Below are 14,261 nucleotides of genomic sequence, written 5' to 3'. Positions count from 1 at the left end.
GTTAGTACTTGGCCAATAAAACCCTAACTCTTCTACGTGTATCAAAAGCAGACTTATTTCAGGAACTATGCATCACTACCAACACATATAATGTCTATGTAACTATACCTATTGTTCAACTCTGTTCCAGGAGTGTATAGCTTCCTTTTCCTCAACAGTTCTTCAAGAAAAGGTTTCGATTGTGGGTTGCATCTTTAGTTACAAAAGTTTAATTGTGGGTTTTGTTTTGTTCAGATAATTAGCAGTATTTTCTACTATGGCTATAAGAGGTGATTAGTGTGGTTTTTATATATTGATTATATGATTCAAAAAGTGCGGTTAGTTGGTTTAATTGGTTAAAGTTATCAGCTTCAGTATAATATGTAGTTACCAACTCAGCCATTTAGCAAACTGTAGTCTTTGGTATTCTATAAGTTTATAAGGCAGCTATAGCACTTTTGTCTATGAATGTAAAATCTGTATTAGTTGCCTTCTGATATGACCCCATGCTGTGGGTTATGGTGCTGGTATTTGTAGCTAGCTATAGATCAGTCTTCATAACCCGGCAGATCTAGAAATAAGTTGACTATCACAACAGCAAATTCAGAAACCCAATATAGTTGCACTTTGCTAAGGAGTTCCAGTGGACTAGCTAATAGCTACTAGTACCCTTCACTGCATTCTGCTTTTCAGTACATTTTATTGGTGTTAAGGTTAGCAAAGTGTCACTAGGCTAAGGAGCATGCATACTAATAATTGTGACGTTCAACACCACTACTACTTAGCTATACATGTTTCTTCCATACAATTTCCCACAAAAGCTTCCCCTATTGTTTGGCTTGTTTGATCATGGGAGTATTTAGAAACAGCATCCTTCATGCAGACTGCAAAATCATCACAGTCAAACTTGTGTAGTTTGTAATCATAGTCACTCAATATTGATGAATCCCAGATGGTCTTTAGAAGATGATAGTCTAGTGTTCCATAAAGAGAGTCTGCCTTGAATCTGTTGATGTTGAGGCTGGGATAAGCATTTTCCATAATTCTTCCAACTTCATGATGTGTGAAATAATCTACTCCTTCCAGTGGGATCCAACAAGATTATTTTTATCAGTAAGATAGACAGTTGAGGCTGTTGAAGAGGAGCTGATGCATTATGGTATATAGCTAGCTATATTTAAATACTTGGTAGCTACAAATGAAAAGATTATCATGCATACATGATAGCATATATTGCAATCAGTCTTGATTTAATGGAAACGTAAATGTGTTTTGATGAACTGAAATTCCACTGAAAACTGGTAAAAACACTCAGATTCACCTTTAGAGGGCCTAACTTTCAAAAGTTTCCTGAGGGGGGGTTGGCATGCTTCACATGTTAGTGTGCGAAGCACATAAATGTAGTCGTTATTCCAAATAGCTAATTTGATATACTCCATGAATCTTACCACTAGGGTCTTGTGAGAAGGTTTGGTATCTTCTAATGTCTGGCTAGTTACCTATATGTCCCTGTCCAGCTTAGCCCCCCTTTCAAAAATCCTAGATCCACCCCTGTTATGATACTTTACTTTAGACTCATAGCTGAACTCATGACTGTCACTGATACCTACATGCAGCTCTTTACCAATGTAGACCACTTAGAAAGTATGTATCATTTAGATATTTGTGTATAAAACTATTCTGCATCAAAAAATTCAGTCTTGAAACATGTAAAATACCTATAGCTATCTCTGGTGGGGGAGGGGGGGCTGTACCCCACCTTTATATCACTACCTACTACCCTGGTCAAGTTGCACCCCCTTGTCAAATCCTAGATCTGCCCCTGTAAACATCTGACTCCTTTGGTGCCACAACAAGCACACCTCAGCACACTTCCACTAAGAACGACAAAACTAAGCACATTAAACTCTTAACATTGACACTTTATTGTCTTGCAGTGCAGTCTTTGGCATCACTGAATGACAGTTTCAGAAGGTCATTGGTCTTATTGAGAATGAGCTATCATGTGAGTAAGCTATTTTTAATAGTTATACCATGGCCACAAGGGATTTGTCTGATATATATGCCCAAGCCCAAGGGCTGCAGGCCTGAGGATGTGGGTGTACATATCAGGCAAATCCCGAATTGCCATGGTATAAGTAATATATAAGCGACACAGAGCATTTTATTGCGGGTTTTAGTTTACACATTAGACAAGGCTCAGTGTAGTTGCTAAGTTTAGATTATTTAACAGTAACTAAACCATATTCTAAGACGAATGGTCTATAAAACGATTGCTTGGGCAATGCGTGGATGCATATTTCTACCTAGTCTGGCGCCGCCCGCCCCTTCGCATAAAGTAAGGGTCTGGTGAAATACAGATACTAAATCATTTCTAGCGCCCAGATTCGGCGCTAGCCAATTAGTGCATGCCAACATAGATACAGTATACCAAAAGGGATTGGAAACGGAGACTCGCGCACAAACATATCCGTGTCTCGCATGACGTAAAGAGCGTGTCTCATATCCGGCACTCACAACTACAAAAAAAGTCCCCTCTTCAATAGAACACTAATTAGATAAGTAGCTAGTCATTGTCAACGTACAGCACGAGAAGTATCTCTGTGTGAAAGTTCCTATAGTGACGGTCGCTCGCGCACTGCCGACTTTCAAGACTGACCAGACTGGCGGGGGGTCCGATGGAAGCCGAGATGGAAGCCAACCGCCTGCACCCACCGTTGTCAGAAACATTCAAGCAGCGATTTAGATGAGTACTGGAAGCAATCTGGATATGGGCACTCTCGCGTCAGTGGCCTAGCCTTGCCATCAGTTGGATTATAGGTTGATTTATGAGTTAGTCACTTACCCTCTGGCAATCGGAAACTATTGTTCTTCCTTTCCAGCCATTGGGTGGCAGTCATTAATGTGTATACATGTTTACTCTGTCAGACCATGTGGTGGTGGGACTGGTATGAGCTAGTTAATGCCTGGCAGTGTAACTGATAGACGCAAGACCATGATGTCATGTGACTAGCAAGCACAACTCCGGTTTCATACAACCCACATGCACCCTTCATGCCAACTTGTCTACACTACACATTCAACAGAGCTAGTACCTTCTATATACAACACAATTTAAAGCTCAGTATATTAGTGACCAACTGATAACGTGCATGCTCATTGCTATAATAGTACAACACAATAGCTAACATTAATTTTGCAACACTACACAAGCAAAACGTAAAGGAAGGTAAAAAAACAAAAACAAATATAACCAGTTACCACCAAGTGCACTGATATGAGAAGCATAGCTCAAGATTCACTATCAATATCTTCTGGTAAATGATACTTCCGTGTTAATGTATTGACAACATGGCTTCAAGTTCACTATCTGACCACTTGATTGTTCTGCACATACATATACTGGAATATATTTTGTTGCTGAATGTGTGTTCTTCATCCTTATGGTAAACAACTCTCAGATTCTTCAGTGTTAACAGTGGTTATTCAGCAATATTGTGTGTAGGTATGGATTCCATCATTGCACCTCCCATTTCCTGTAGGATTGATTTCAGAACAATCTAATATTTACGTTACACTCTACTAATGTACTAGTAACTAATGACATGGTATATTGGTACACAAAGTTACTGATGTGTCCTCCAAAATAACACAAGTGTAAACTGTAAAATTATTAAAATGTCCAGTATGGTAACACGAATAGTAATTTCAATAAGCAATTTACACGGCACTGACGATGTAAACACCAGAAAACATAATACTTTTCTAACTGCTCTTACTGGCAGGCTTACAAAATAACACAACTGCTAGAAGCGTTGCTGGGTTACAATAAGCTTACCACAGAAGTTAGCGTCAATGGTCATTTCAAATCACTCGTGTACTAGAACACACACAGGCAATTTCGCCCTCGAGTAGAACAGTAATTAGCCCAATTGTCGCAACGCTTAGGCTGTAATTCTTCTACAACATGCACAAAAGTGGCTTCTAACGAATTCGCGCTGCACTGGTATCTATGGTTACGGTCACTCGCGCTCGAGACACGGATGGTATTTCACGTCTGTTGCGTCATATTGGGAATTTGTACAGAGATATCACGTGAGTTACTTCCGTTTCCAATCCCTTTTGGTATACTGTATCTATGATGCCAATGACGTTCACACAGAAATCGCCTTGGCAACACAATACTTTTGTTTGAATTGAAGTGCAATCATCTTACGTAACAAGCATTACGTGCGCTGTCTAATTGAATTCCTTTTGAAATGATTAGGTATTTGTATTTCACCAGACCCTTGCTTTTTGCGAAGGGGCGGGCGGCGCCAGACTAATTTCTACCCACTGCACGGAGGGCATGTCAGCTATTGAGCAGACCACGAAACAAGACGAATATGACAACTAGGTGAGTAGCTTATAGTCCTAAGTATGTATTAACTTGCTTACTGACACAATGGCGACGGTTTAATGTAGTATTAAAACACCATAAATCCTTTACACCCTAAAAACCAATCCCACTATCGAAAGTTCCTGAAACATAACGACGTAGGAATGCCGTTCTGAGAGCTATTCGCCCATGTTATTGAATCACAATCGATCATCAGATGCTAGTGTATAAAAAAAATGGATGAGTGAGTGAGTGCTCTGTAGTTCTTTCAGGTGAGTGTGCCCTGCAGCTGTAGTACATATATAACTATTACATACCACTCAAGCCTGCTCACCTAATAAACAAACCTGCATTCACCACATTACTTTTTTATACAGAGGTTTGTAAACATCAATTGTGGGTTTAAATTGTGGACACAAAAAAAGAAATGATTGTGGGTTTCACTGGTTGTAGTGATACCATTTCTAACCAAATAACCACTTTGTAGATGCCTAAGGTAAGCTAAGGTGCTAAAATAAGTACTTAAGAGTATAGGTCAAAAATGTCTGAACCATCTTGTCATGTTGAAATGTGCTGTATAGAAAAACGATCCCCATGCAAAACGATCATTTAATGGTGCCTAGAAACTGAACTATGCAATGTTGACTCACTCAATTATTTTTCCTTCAAGAGAATGCTTAGCCTAACTAAACCAACATGTTAACTCAAACCCACAATGCAAAACTTTAAGTAGAGTATCAAAGGCAGTGTTGCCAGATGATTTGCTCCAAATGTTCGTGTGAAAAAATAAATTTGTTCATAAAAAGTTCATAAATCCATAGTCACTTTCCGAAAACTAGCCTACACATTATAAATAGGTGGATCTCTGGGTTAGTAGGGCACTGAAGAGCAAAAAAAAAAAAAAAAGGCTACCACCTAAAATTGCAAAAGTTCACAGATTACTCCAGGTTCATAAAAAAGTTCATAGATTATTTCAGGTTCACAAACCAGCCAAAAGTTCATAAAAAGTTCATAGATTATTTCAGGTTCACAAACAAGACAAAAAGTTCATAAATCTATGAACTTTATTCACAGCATGGCAACACTGATCAAAGGGAAATGATGCTTTGTAACTGCCTCAGCATCAAAGGTAGTTGTGGTCCGGGAAATACATGAAATATAGCCTTGTGCTTAGGGACCCGCCGATTATGCTGGCATAATAATGAGCATAATGCCTCAAAGCATTGTGCATAATGTATAATAGGAAGAATATTTGAGCCATACTACAAATCCTTGATAGTCAAAATACATATCACAGAAAAAGATTGATATACTCTAATAGAGCAGTCAATAACTCTAATAGAACAATTAGGCAGCTGACTGTTCTATTAGAATGTATGTATCAATCTTTTCTGTCACATGCATTTTAAAGAGCTAAGATGTGCTTCGGCCACTTATTATGTGCCCATAACTGCAAATTTATTAGCAAAACATGGGAAATCAGGCATAAAGCTTGAGCATAATACGTAGATATAATTTTTGAGCAGTGCAGCAAAGCATAATAGGTGGGTTCCTATTTGTGCTTCCTTTGATCTGAGGTGTCAGCGTGGTATATATATATTATATACTAATACTTTTGTTACGTGCCATTTTCAGAAGCTCAGAATCATGAGCGAGTCAATGTTGTAGCTATGTACCTTTGATACAACTGGCCTGGGAACATGAAGTTCAAAAGCCAGTTAGGTAAATATTACTAATTAAACTTATGCGCTAGATAGGTCAACACGGTGAGTTTGTGATAGAAGGCAAACAATGGTTGAATTGATGATGAAAAAATACTGATGGGGGGCAAATGCCTTTGCTTTCCCCCCTTGGCTACCAAAAAGTCCTGGGCTGGGGTAATTCCCAACACCAAGCCTTTGCCAAAGTAAAGAGTGAGTGACTAAACCTACTGCGTTGTAATTGGCACTACAGCTAAGACTGAGATCTGCACTGATGTGTTCTCCTATGCATTGGGTCAGTGCTCCTGCAGCAACATTCCCAACAGTGGCTTATGCACCCAGAGCTATGATGGAAACTGAGCAGCATTACTCTCAAATTAAAAGAGAAACTTTAGATATTTTATGGTCTTGTAGCAATTTTTAGATTTTTAAACAGTAGACTTTATGCTGGCGCACTAGTGGACTAATACTTCTTGCAAAAACTCTTCTAAACCTTCCTTTGATATTTCTATGGTGATTATTTGGAGAGCACTCCAGTAGGATTTTGTCATTTTGAAAAAAATTATATGGAGAATGTCCACTAATATGAACAACTACACGTACCACGGTTCATGTTAATACAGACAAAACTACAAATTTCAGTTTTCTTTACTTGATATATATATATATATATTCAATAATCGACCTATACTCCTTTCAAAGAACATTGTTTAAGTTGAAGGGTGCTTTCCAAGTTTTGGTTTGTATTCTATTTTGCAACAAAATCTATTATGGTATGTGATTAATAACACAGCCCTGCTTCTGCTCTATTATAAAAGTTTCAGCAGCTGGTTTGTAACTGTTGTTGCTTTTGACTACACAACAGTTCCTGATAGCATGCAGCTGCTGTACAGTGCTGCTAGTTCATCATTAGCATGTACGGATTAAATTAATTTTGAGTCTCTGTGCAGTGATGTCTGATCGAATAGCTATGTAACTGCAATTCTACAACCACCGGTAGTGACACTGTAGGTCAGTATATCGTGTGATGCTGTTGTCACCTTCCTGTTGCTGTGCATAGCAACAGGAAGTGGCAGTAGCATCATACATTAAAAAAAGTAAGTAATAATTTGTCCTATCAGGTAATGTGCCGCAGAATGAGTTCCAGTTAATAAAGTGACTGATTACTGCATGCTTTACATTATAATTGGTTAATGATACAATAAACCTAGCTATATATAGACGACCTGTTTCAGGTGGGCAATTTTGATGACCAATGTATGTCAGGCTTCTTTTTATTGCAGTGCTTCAGTAACATAGCAAAAACATTTGACCATATTCCGATACTCTCTATTGGAGTAGATATAAAATTGTATTTGCTAACAAGAATCTAAATAGCTCTAAAAATATGGTTATATCTGCACCTTGACAGTATAGCTACTTTACTTTTAAAATTTGTGATTGTAAATTTGTAGTACATGGGGATTAAATACACACTGTTATGTTTGAAGATGCAGGTGCACTATACCCTTTTCAATGCTTTTTACTGTAGTGAATCCAGCTATGTGGAATAGCCATCTTAAAATAGCATTAGCAGCCTTAGTTCAGTTTCTGTTAATTTTCAGTGGCAAATCCAGGCATGACAAATTATTGTTTCTATAGCTCCCATGGAGGAGAAATAAGTATCTTGCGTAGTGTGTATACATCATGCAATCATATCTATACATTATTACGTATGTATAAATGTTTTTCCAGGAATTGGCTGCTGAACCATCTCATAACTGCAGCAGTCTTCCTGTTCAGTGTATTCACAATTCCACATGCTGCCTTAGTTGAAGTGGATGGTACTACTGGTATTGATGACCTCTCATGCTGTAGCAAAAATGAAATGCCTTGCAAAACTTTAGACTATGCTCTATCTAATGGTCTTGCTTCTTCTACAACTATCATGATACATAAGGGAATACACAGCCTGAACCTTGACGATCTGTCTTTCAACAACATGGTAAATGTTTCTATCATAGGAGTCGGATACAATGAAACATTTATTCAATGCAATTTTGGTGCTGGCCTTAGCTTTTATAATGTAAATCAGCTTACCTTAAAAAATTTTACAGTTATTGGCGGAGGAAGGATTGTGAACAGTACATCACTTAATGTAACCACTGGTGAAGCAGCTGTATTTCGAGCTGCACTATATTTATCAGACTGTGTAGATGTCGTGATTGATGGGCTATTGATCACTAATAGCACTGGAACTGGAATGGCAATGCTTGATGTGACTGGTAAAATTGAGATAATCAATTCAATTTTTCAATTCAATAAAGTTAAATTGGGCGAGAATCTTCCAGGTGGTGGTGGTGTGTACATCACATTCACTTATTGTAAGCATGGTGTGATCCCTTGTAATGTCACTATCACTAACAATGCTGTATACAAGATATCTAATAGTACATTCTTCTCAAATATAGCTACTTCCTGCAATGTCACAAAGATTTCTTTTCCTGTTCCTATTGTTAGCATTCATCAACAATTTGGTCGTGGTGGAGGATTGCACTTTACACTAAGGGGAGTATCTCAAAATAACAGTTTATTAATTGCAGGCTGTAGTTTCATACAGAATCGTGCAGAGTGGGGAGGGGGACTAAGCATTGAACTATTAGATAACTCTACAGGTAACAATGTTGCAATTGAAAATTCACTATTTAAAAACAATTACTTGCCCTACAATGGATTTGTGAACACCACTGGAACTGGAGGTGGGGCGATTAGAATTTCTCGATTTTCTAGCAACACTTCCGATTGCAATGACACTGTTCACATTAAAAAGTCTACTTTCATAAACAACACTGCTGCTTTTGGAGGAGGTGTATCTGCTGAAACTCAAAAAGTAGAGACCAACTTACAAACATTTATTTATTTCAGTGAATGCATTTGGTATAAAAACGTTGCTCGCCTTGGCAGTGCAGTTTATGCGTACCTCCATCCATACCCATTTGGTAAAATTTTCAAGTTTCAGTTTGACAGGTGCAATTTTACTGAAAACTCAAACCGCTATTCAGATTTGTCTGTAACACTGCGTGGTCATGGAACTGTTTATTCTATCTCAATACCAGTTGCGTTTGTAAACAGAAATGTCTTTACTGGAAATTATGGTAGCGCACTTGTAGGCATATCTACACCTTACAACTTCAATGGAACAGTTGTGTTTGAGAACAACACTGCTAATAATGGAGGTGCGATTAGTTTGTATGAAAGTTCATATCTTATCCTCTCTGAGAACACCGAACTATATTTTGCAGGAAATATAGCAACAGGCAAGGGAGGTGCAATTTATGCTACTGGTGCTACTCAAAGAGACTTGATCAGCAATCATTTCTGTTTCATTCTATTTCATGATCCTGCTGTATCCCCCTATAAATGGAAGCAAAACAATATTAACATAATCTTTTCTCACAATCATGCTAAACATGGAAATTCAATTTTTACTACCACTTTGTATACATGTGTTTGGGAAGGAATACCGGGCTTAAAGGAAGTTCAACTGTCAGATATTGAGCAAGTGTTTTACTGGAATGAAACCTTTTTATATAAAGGAATATCAAACATTGCTCAACTGAAACAGGAAATTTCATCAGAAGCTGCATACATACAAAACATCAAAGATGAAACTTACAGCATACCACCAGGAAAACTGTACAAGTTTGGGTTTGATATGGAAAATGATAGGTCAGAGAATGTTGCCGCTGTATATTTTACAACAACAAATGACAGTTCTATTGCTGTAGTTGATGATGTATTATCTTATACTCGGGGATACACAAGACTATTTGGAGATCCAGGAAGTACTTTTAATATTGAAATGGTTGCCGTAACCGATTTACCTATATTTATTACTGTCAGTGTGAAATTGGATAATTGTCCACCTGGCTTTTACCCATCTCTTAAAACTTATCCTAATGAAACACAATGTAAGTGTTCCGTTAATGAGCCTGGAAAAGACTATATAGGAATAGTGAAATGTGATACAAAGAAACTGGTAGCATATTTAAAGCCGGCGCACTATGCCGGTTACATAGAGAAAGACAGTAGAAGTGTGCTCCTAACTTCAGGTTGTCCTCTGGGATACTGTACTGATAATAGCTCATACTTGCAGCTTCCATCTAACTCTTCTGCAGAAGCACTTGATGATATTGTCTGCAAACCTCAACACAGAACAGGTACACTTTGTGGAAAATGTGCAAAAGATCACTACATATATGCAAACTCTTTTGATTATGAATGCGGGAAATGTACTATGTCACTAGGATTGGAAATCATTATCTACATTTTGACCAAATACATTGTGCTAGTTATATTTTTACTGATCATTGGGTTTTGTAACATCAGCTTAGTCAGTGGTCCATTAAATGGGTTTGTATTATTCAGCCAATCATTACCATATATGGACATATATGCTGGTGGTAGAATTAATATTCCTAATGAAACTGTTGTTAAAATATATCGTTTCCTGTATGGCATGTGGGATTTAAAATATTTGGAAGTGGTTGTACCTGAGATGTGCGTTTTCAAAGTGCAGAGTGCTATGCACATGATGCTTTTGGATTTGATACCAGTTATTGTTGTTGTTATAGTGACAATTGTAATTTATATACTAAAGGTATGCATAAATATAAGAGGACAAAAGAAAGTCAGAAGTAAAAAGAAGACAAAGGACTCCAACACAATATTTGCCAAAGTTATTAAATCTGGTTGCATTCAAAGTATTATATTAGAGATTGAAAAGATTGCTTTTAATTCTAATAATCCAAGAAAGAATTCCAACCAAGCCTTAAACAAAAACAAAACCGAAACACGGCTGAACCGTAATTTCTTTGTTATGCTTCGAATTCATGCTATTCTTACCATCATAGTACTTTGCTATTCCAGAATGGCAGCATTCGCTTTTAATATGTTATCATATACGACTCTATATGGATCCAGCAAAGATGATTCTTCTGACAGCCTTAAGGTATTTTGGCATGATGGGACACTTGAATATGGACAAAACAGATATTTCTACATACTACCTGCTGCTATTGTGTTAACCTTGGTTGTTTCAATACCTTTGATCCTGCTTATTTACCCATTTTGCCACATTTACAAATGTTTCCGTACTTTTCCATGCAGTATCATTTACTGTTTTACTAAATGCTGTTGTTGCTTGTGTATGGAAACAAAACAAGCTGATGGTAAAGATAATCAAGATAGTTTTCTATATAAGTGTGGTTGCAGGCCATGCAGTCAGCAAAATACTGAGACTTTTCTACCCTGCAGTTATGCAAACTGTGATCATACATATGATGCAGCTCAGGAATGCTATAAATCTACTAATTTTGTGGTAGCACGTGCCACAGCTCTTTACTTGCTGTATCGACTTGTCACTTTATCAATATATGCATTCACTCCATCAATTGAGCTGCAATACCTGCTGCAGTCTGGGTTTTTCTTGCTAATGCTTACCATTCACAGCTGTTTCCAACCCTACAGAAAGACCATTTATAATGTGATTGATTCATGTGTATTTATCAACTTAACACTAATATCTATAATAAGCTACCATCGATTATATTCTGAAGCTCTGGATTTAACAGCCACGAACAAGTCTTTCATATTTCAAACTATTTTGATATATCTACCATTCATATACTTGGTTTCTCTGGTTTGCTGGTATATGTACTCTAGCATGAGAGCATATCACGAAGATGATAATCCCGGGGACCAGTATTATGAGGTAGATGATGATGATGATGATACTAATGGGGCATACGAATACAACCTATAAAGTGTTAAAGGAAGGAGCTGAATAAAAATCACGCACATCTAACTACTAAACTTATAGGACATATAATTGAACATGTAGCAAGCTTTTAGTGTGTATTCCTGTTTCAGAATGACATTTAACTTGTATTTTTAGATGATTAGCTATTGCACTTCATAAGCATGTATAACTTGCTTACTGTAATTATTATGTTTGTATGACATGTACTTTACAACATATAGGGTCAAGAGGATGTATTTTACAAATTTTGCTGCAGTATAAATACTTACTAATGTTGATAAAAGAAATGTGGTCATCTTTACCGCGATAATGGGTATCACGTTATTGATATTGTTACACAGCTACTTGTAACATTTCTTAGACATGGATTTGATATTAATTTTGGTGATCATAATAATATAAAGTGATATTTGTGTCTGGTAATAGTTTCTGCTTTTATCTCTCATGCAGACAAAGTTTACTCTCATTCAGAGTAGACAAGACATGATAGTTATTAAGTCCAATTGCATGCCCAAAGTGTAATAGCTATAAGCAGTTGATATTGCCGAAAGACCAGTACTGTGCCAATGACAGAACTCGAATGAACAAACTATTTGGTGTCAACTCTGGCAATCTCAGTTTCAAGAAAGATGAAATGGACTTTCATCACAACTAATAGCAGATACTAAGACACAAAAACAGAATTCTGCAGTTATAAAACCTTAATGCGTGGCACCTGAGTTATCATGTCTCTTAATTATTTCACTGATTTTAGAACATGAACCCCTTCATATCAATAGTATGTAATGTATCACACTTATAAATTAACTGCAGCTATATGAGTATAATATTATGAAGATATTACTAAATGTCTGTCCACTCACTGGTATATACTTGTTCATACATTTGTTCATTATCAATGTGGTTGACTTTTAATGTTATTATTATTATTATACCAGACTACAGTGGAACTTCTCTTAACAAACTCCCCAAATTAAGGACACGATAGAAAAAACCTCCATAATAAGGACAAAAATTTTGGTCCCAACTGGTCTGGTTAATACATTTTGTACCTCTGAAAGAGGAAAACCTCTATATTACAGCAAAAAATGGCCTAAAATTCTTGGTCCCAAAATGTCCGTATTCCACTGTAGTATATATACTCTTATCACATAATTCTCAATAAATTATCACTTTTAGCAATGCAACATCTTTCAACCTCTGCTTCATAAACAAATGAACTCCTGTCACTCTTTAATAGTATTATTATGACATATATGCAAATGAGTGTACATGTATAGCCCTTTAGGAAGCACAGTACAGTATCACTGTTGCAAGAACAGTGATGCCATACCTATTGGAAGGTCTTGACAATAGCAAGACCTTTCATCATTATACAAAATAATTAGAAGGTGTTGTGAGTTGCATAAATTATATGTGTAGAGGAAACAGAGGGGCATGCTACCCTAACTTTTCAAGACAATATTTAACTGCAGCAAAAGATTGAAGACTCTAATATAGCAATCTATCATTCAAATATGCTAGGTCATATTGTACTATAACAGTCCTAATGATACAATATGCAAATGTTCTGTCAAAGTTCCACAGGTAAAGATCACATAGGAATATTTCCACAAATTTGGTAGCATATTTACAGCCAGCACACTATGCCAGTCACATAAAGAAAGGTAAGAGAACTAACTTCTGGTTGCCCTGAAGGACATTGTAGTGTCAATAACTCAACTTACAGCTTCCATCTAACTCTTCTACAGAAGCACTTCACAATATTACCTGCAAACCTCAACACAGAACATGCAGGTACACTTTGTGGAAAATGTGCAGATGGATACTATGCTAATTCTTTTGATTTCAAATGTGAGAAGTGCACCATATAGGGCATGGGAGAATGTATTACCAAGTACATCGCATTGATTCTTTTTTTTGCTCATCATTGCAACATCAGTGTAGTGAAAGGTCCACTTAATGCTTTTGTATTGTTCAGTCAGTCATTACCACACATGGGCATATATATAAGGTGGTGGTAGAATGGACATACCTAATGAGACTGTAGTCAATATATATTATACAGGTTTCTCAATGGCATGTGGGATTTAAACTTTTTTGAGGCGTTTATCCCCAATATTTGTGATCCATGTGCAAAGTGCTCTCTTCCACTGTGAATAGATGATCAGAGAACCATTCATAACCATCATTGAACGTGTGATACGTATAAAAAGATTACCATAACTAATGGTGCTCAGGTATGTGCAAACAGCATTAAAAGGCTTGTCTTTAATAATGTTGAAGGGGTTTATAAACACGATCAATCTGTGAGAAGCAATAATGACATAGAAACAACCCAGGAAAGGCAACAAAGTAGCAATCAAAATGTGCACCCCAAATTCCACATTCATGCACTTCTTAC

At 37.0% G+C, this 14,261-nt stretch overlaps 1 protein-coding gene across 1 annotated transcript in view; it reads left to right on the top strand.

Annotated features, from left to right (window-relative positions):
- LOC136249249 (uncharacterized) overlaps positions 1-12,158 on the top strand; it is a 28,530-nt gene extending 16,372 nt beyond the window's left edge. Inside the window, exon 2 of the mRNA XM_066041214.1 lies at positions 7,792-12,158. Coding sequence (XP_065897286.1) covers positions 7,792-11,860 — 4,069 coding nt within the window. The 3' untranslated portion in view covers positions 11,861-12,158. The remainder of the gene's footprint in view (positions 1-7,791) is intronic.
- Positions 12,159-14,261: the final 2,103 nt, after the last annotated feature.

Source organism: Dysidea avara, chromosome 3 (genome assembly GCF_963678975.1).
Source record: "Dysidea avara chromosome 3, odDysAvar1.4, whole genome shotgun sequence".
In the NCBI taxonomy this organism is placed as follows: Eukaryota; Metazoa; Porifera; class Demospongiae; order Dictyoceratida; family Dysideidae; genus Dysidea; species Dysidea avara.
The sequence above is the reverse complement of the archived record's forward strand: the minus strand, read 5'-3'. Positions and strand labels throughout refer to the sequence as shown.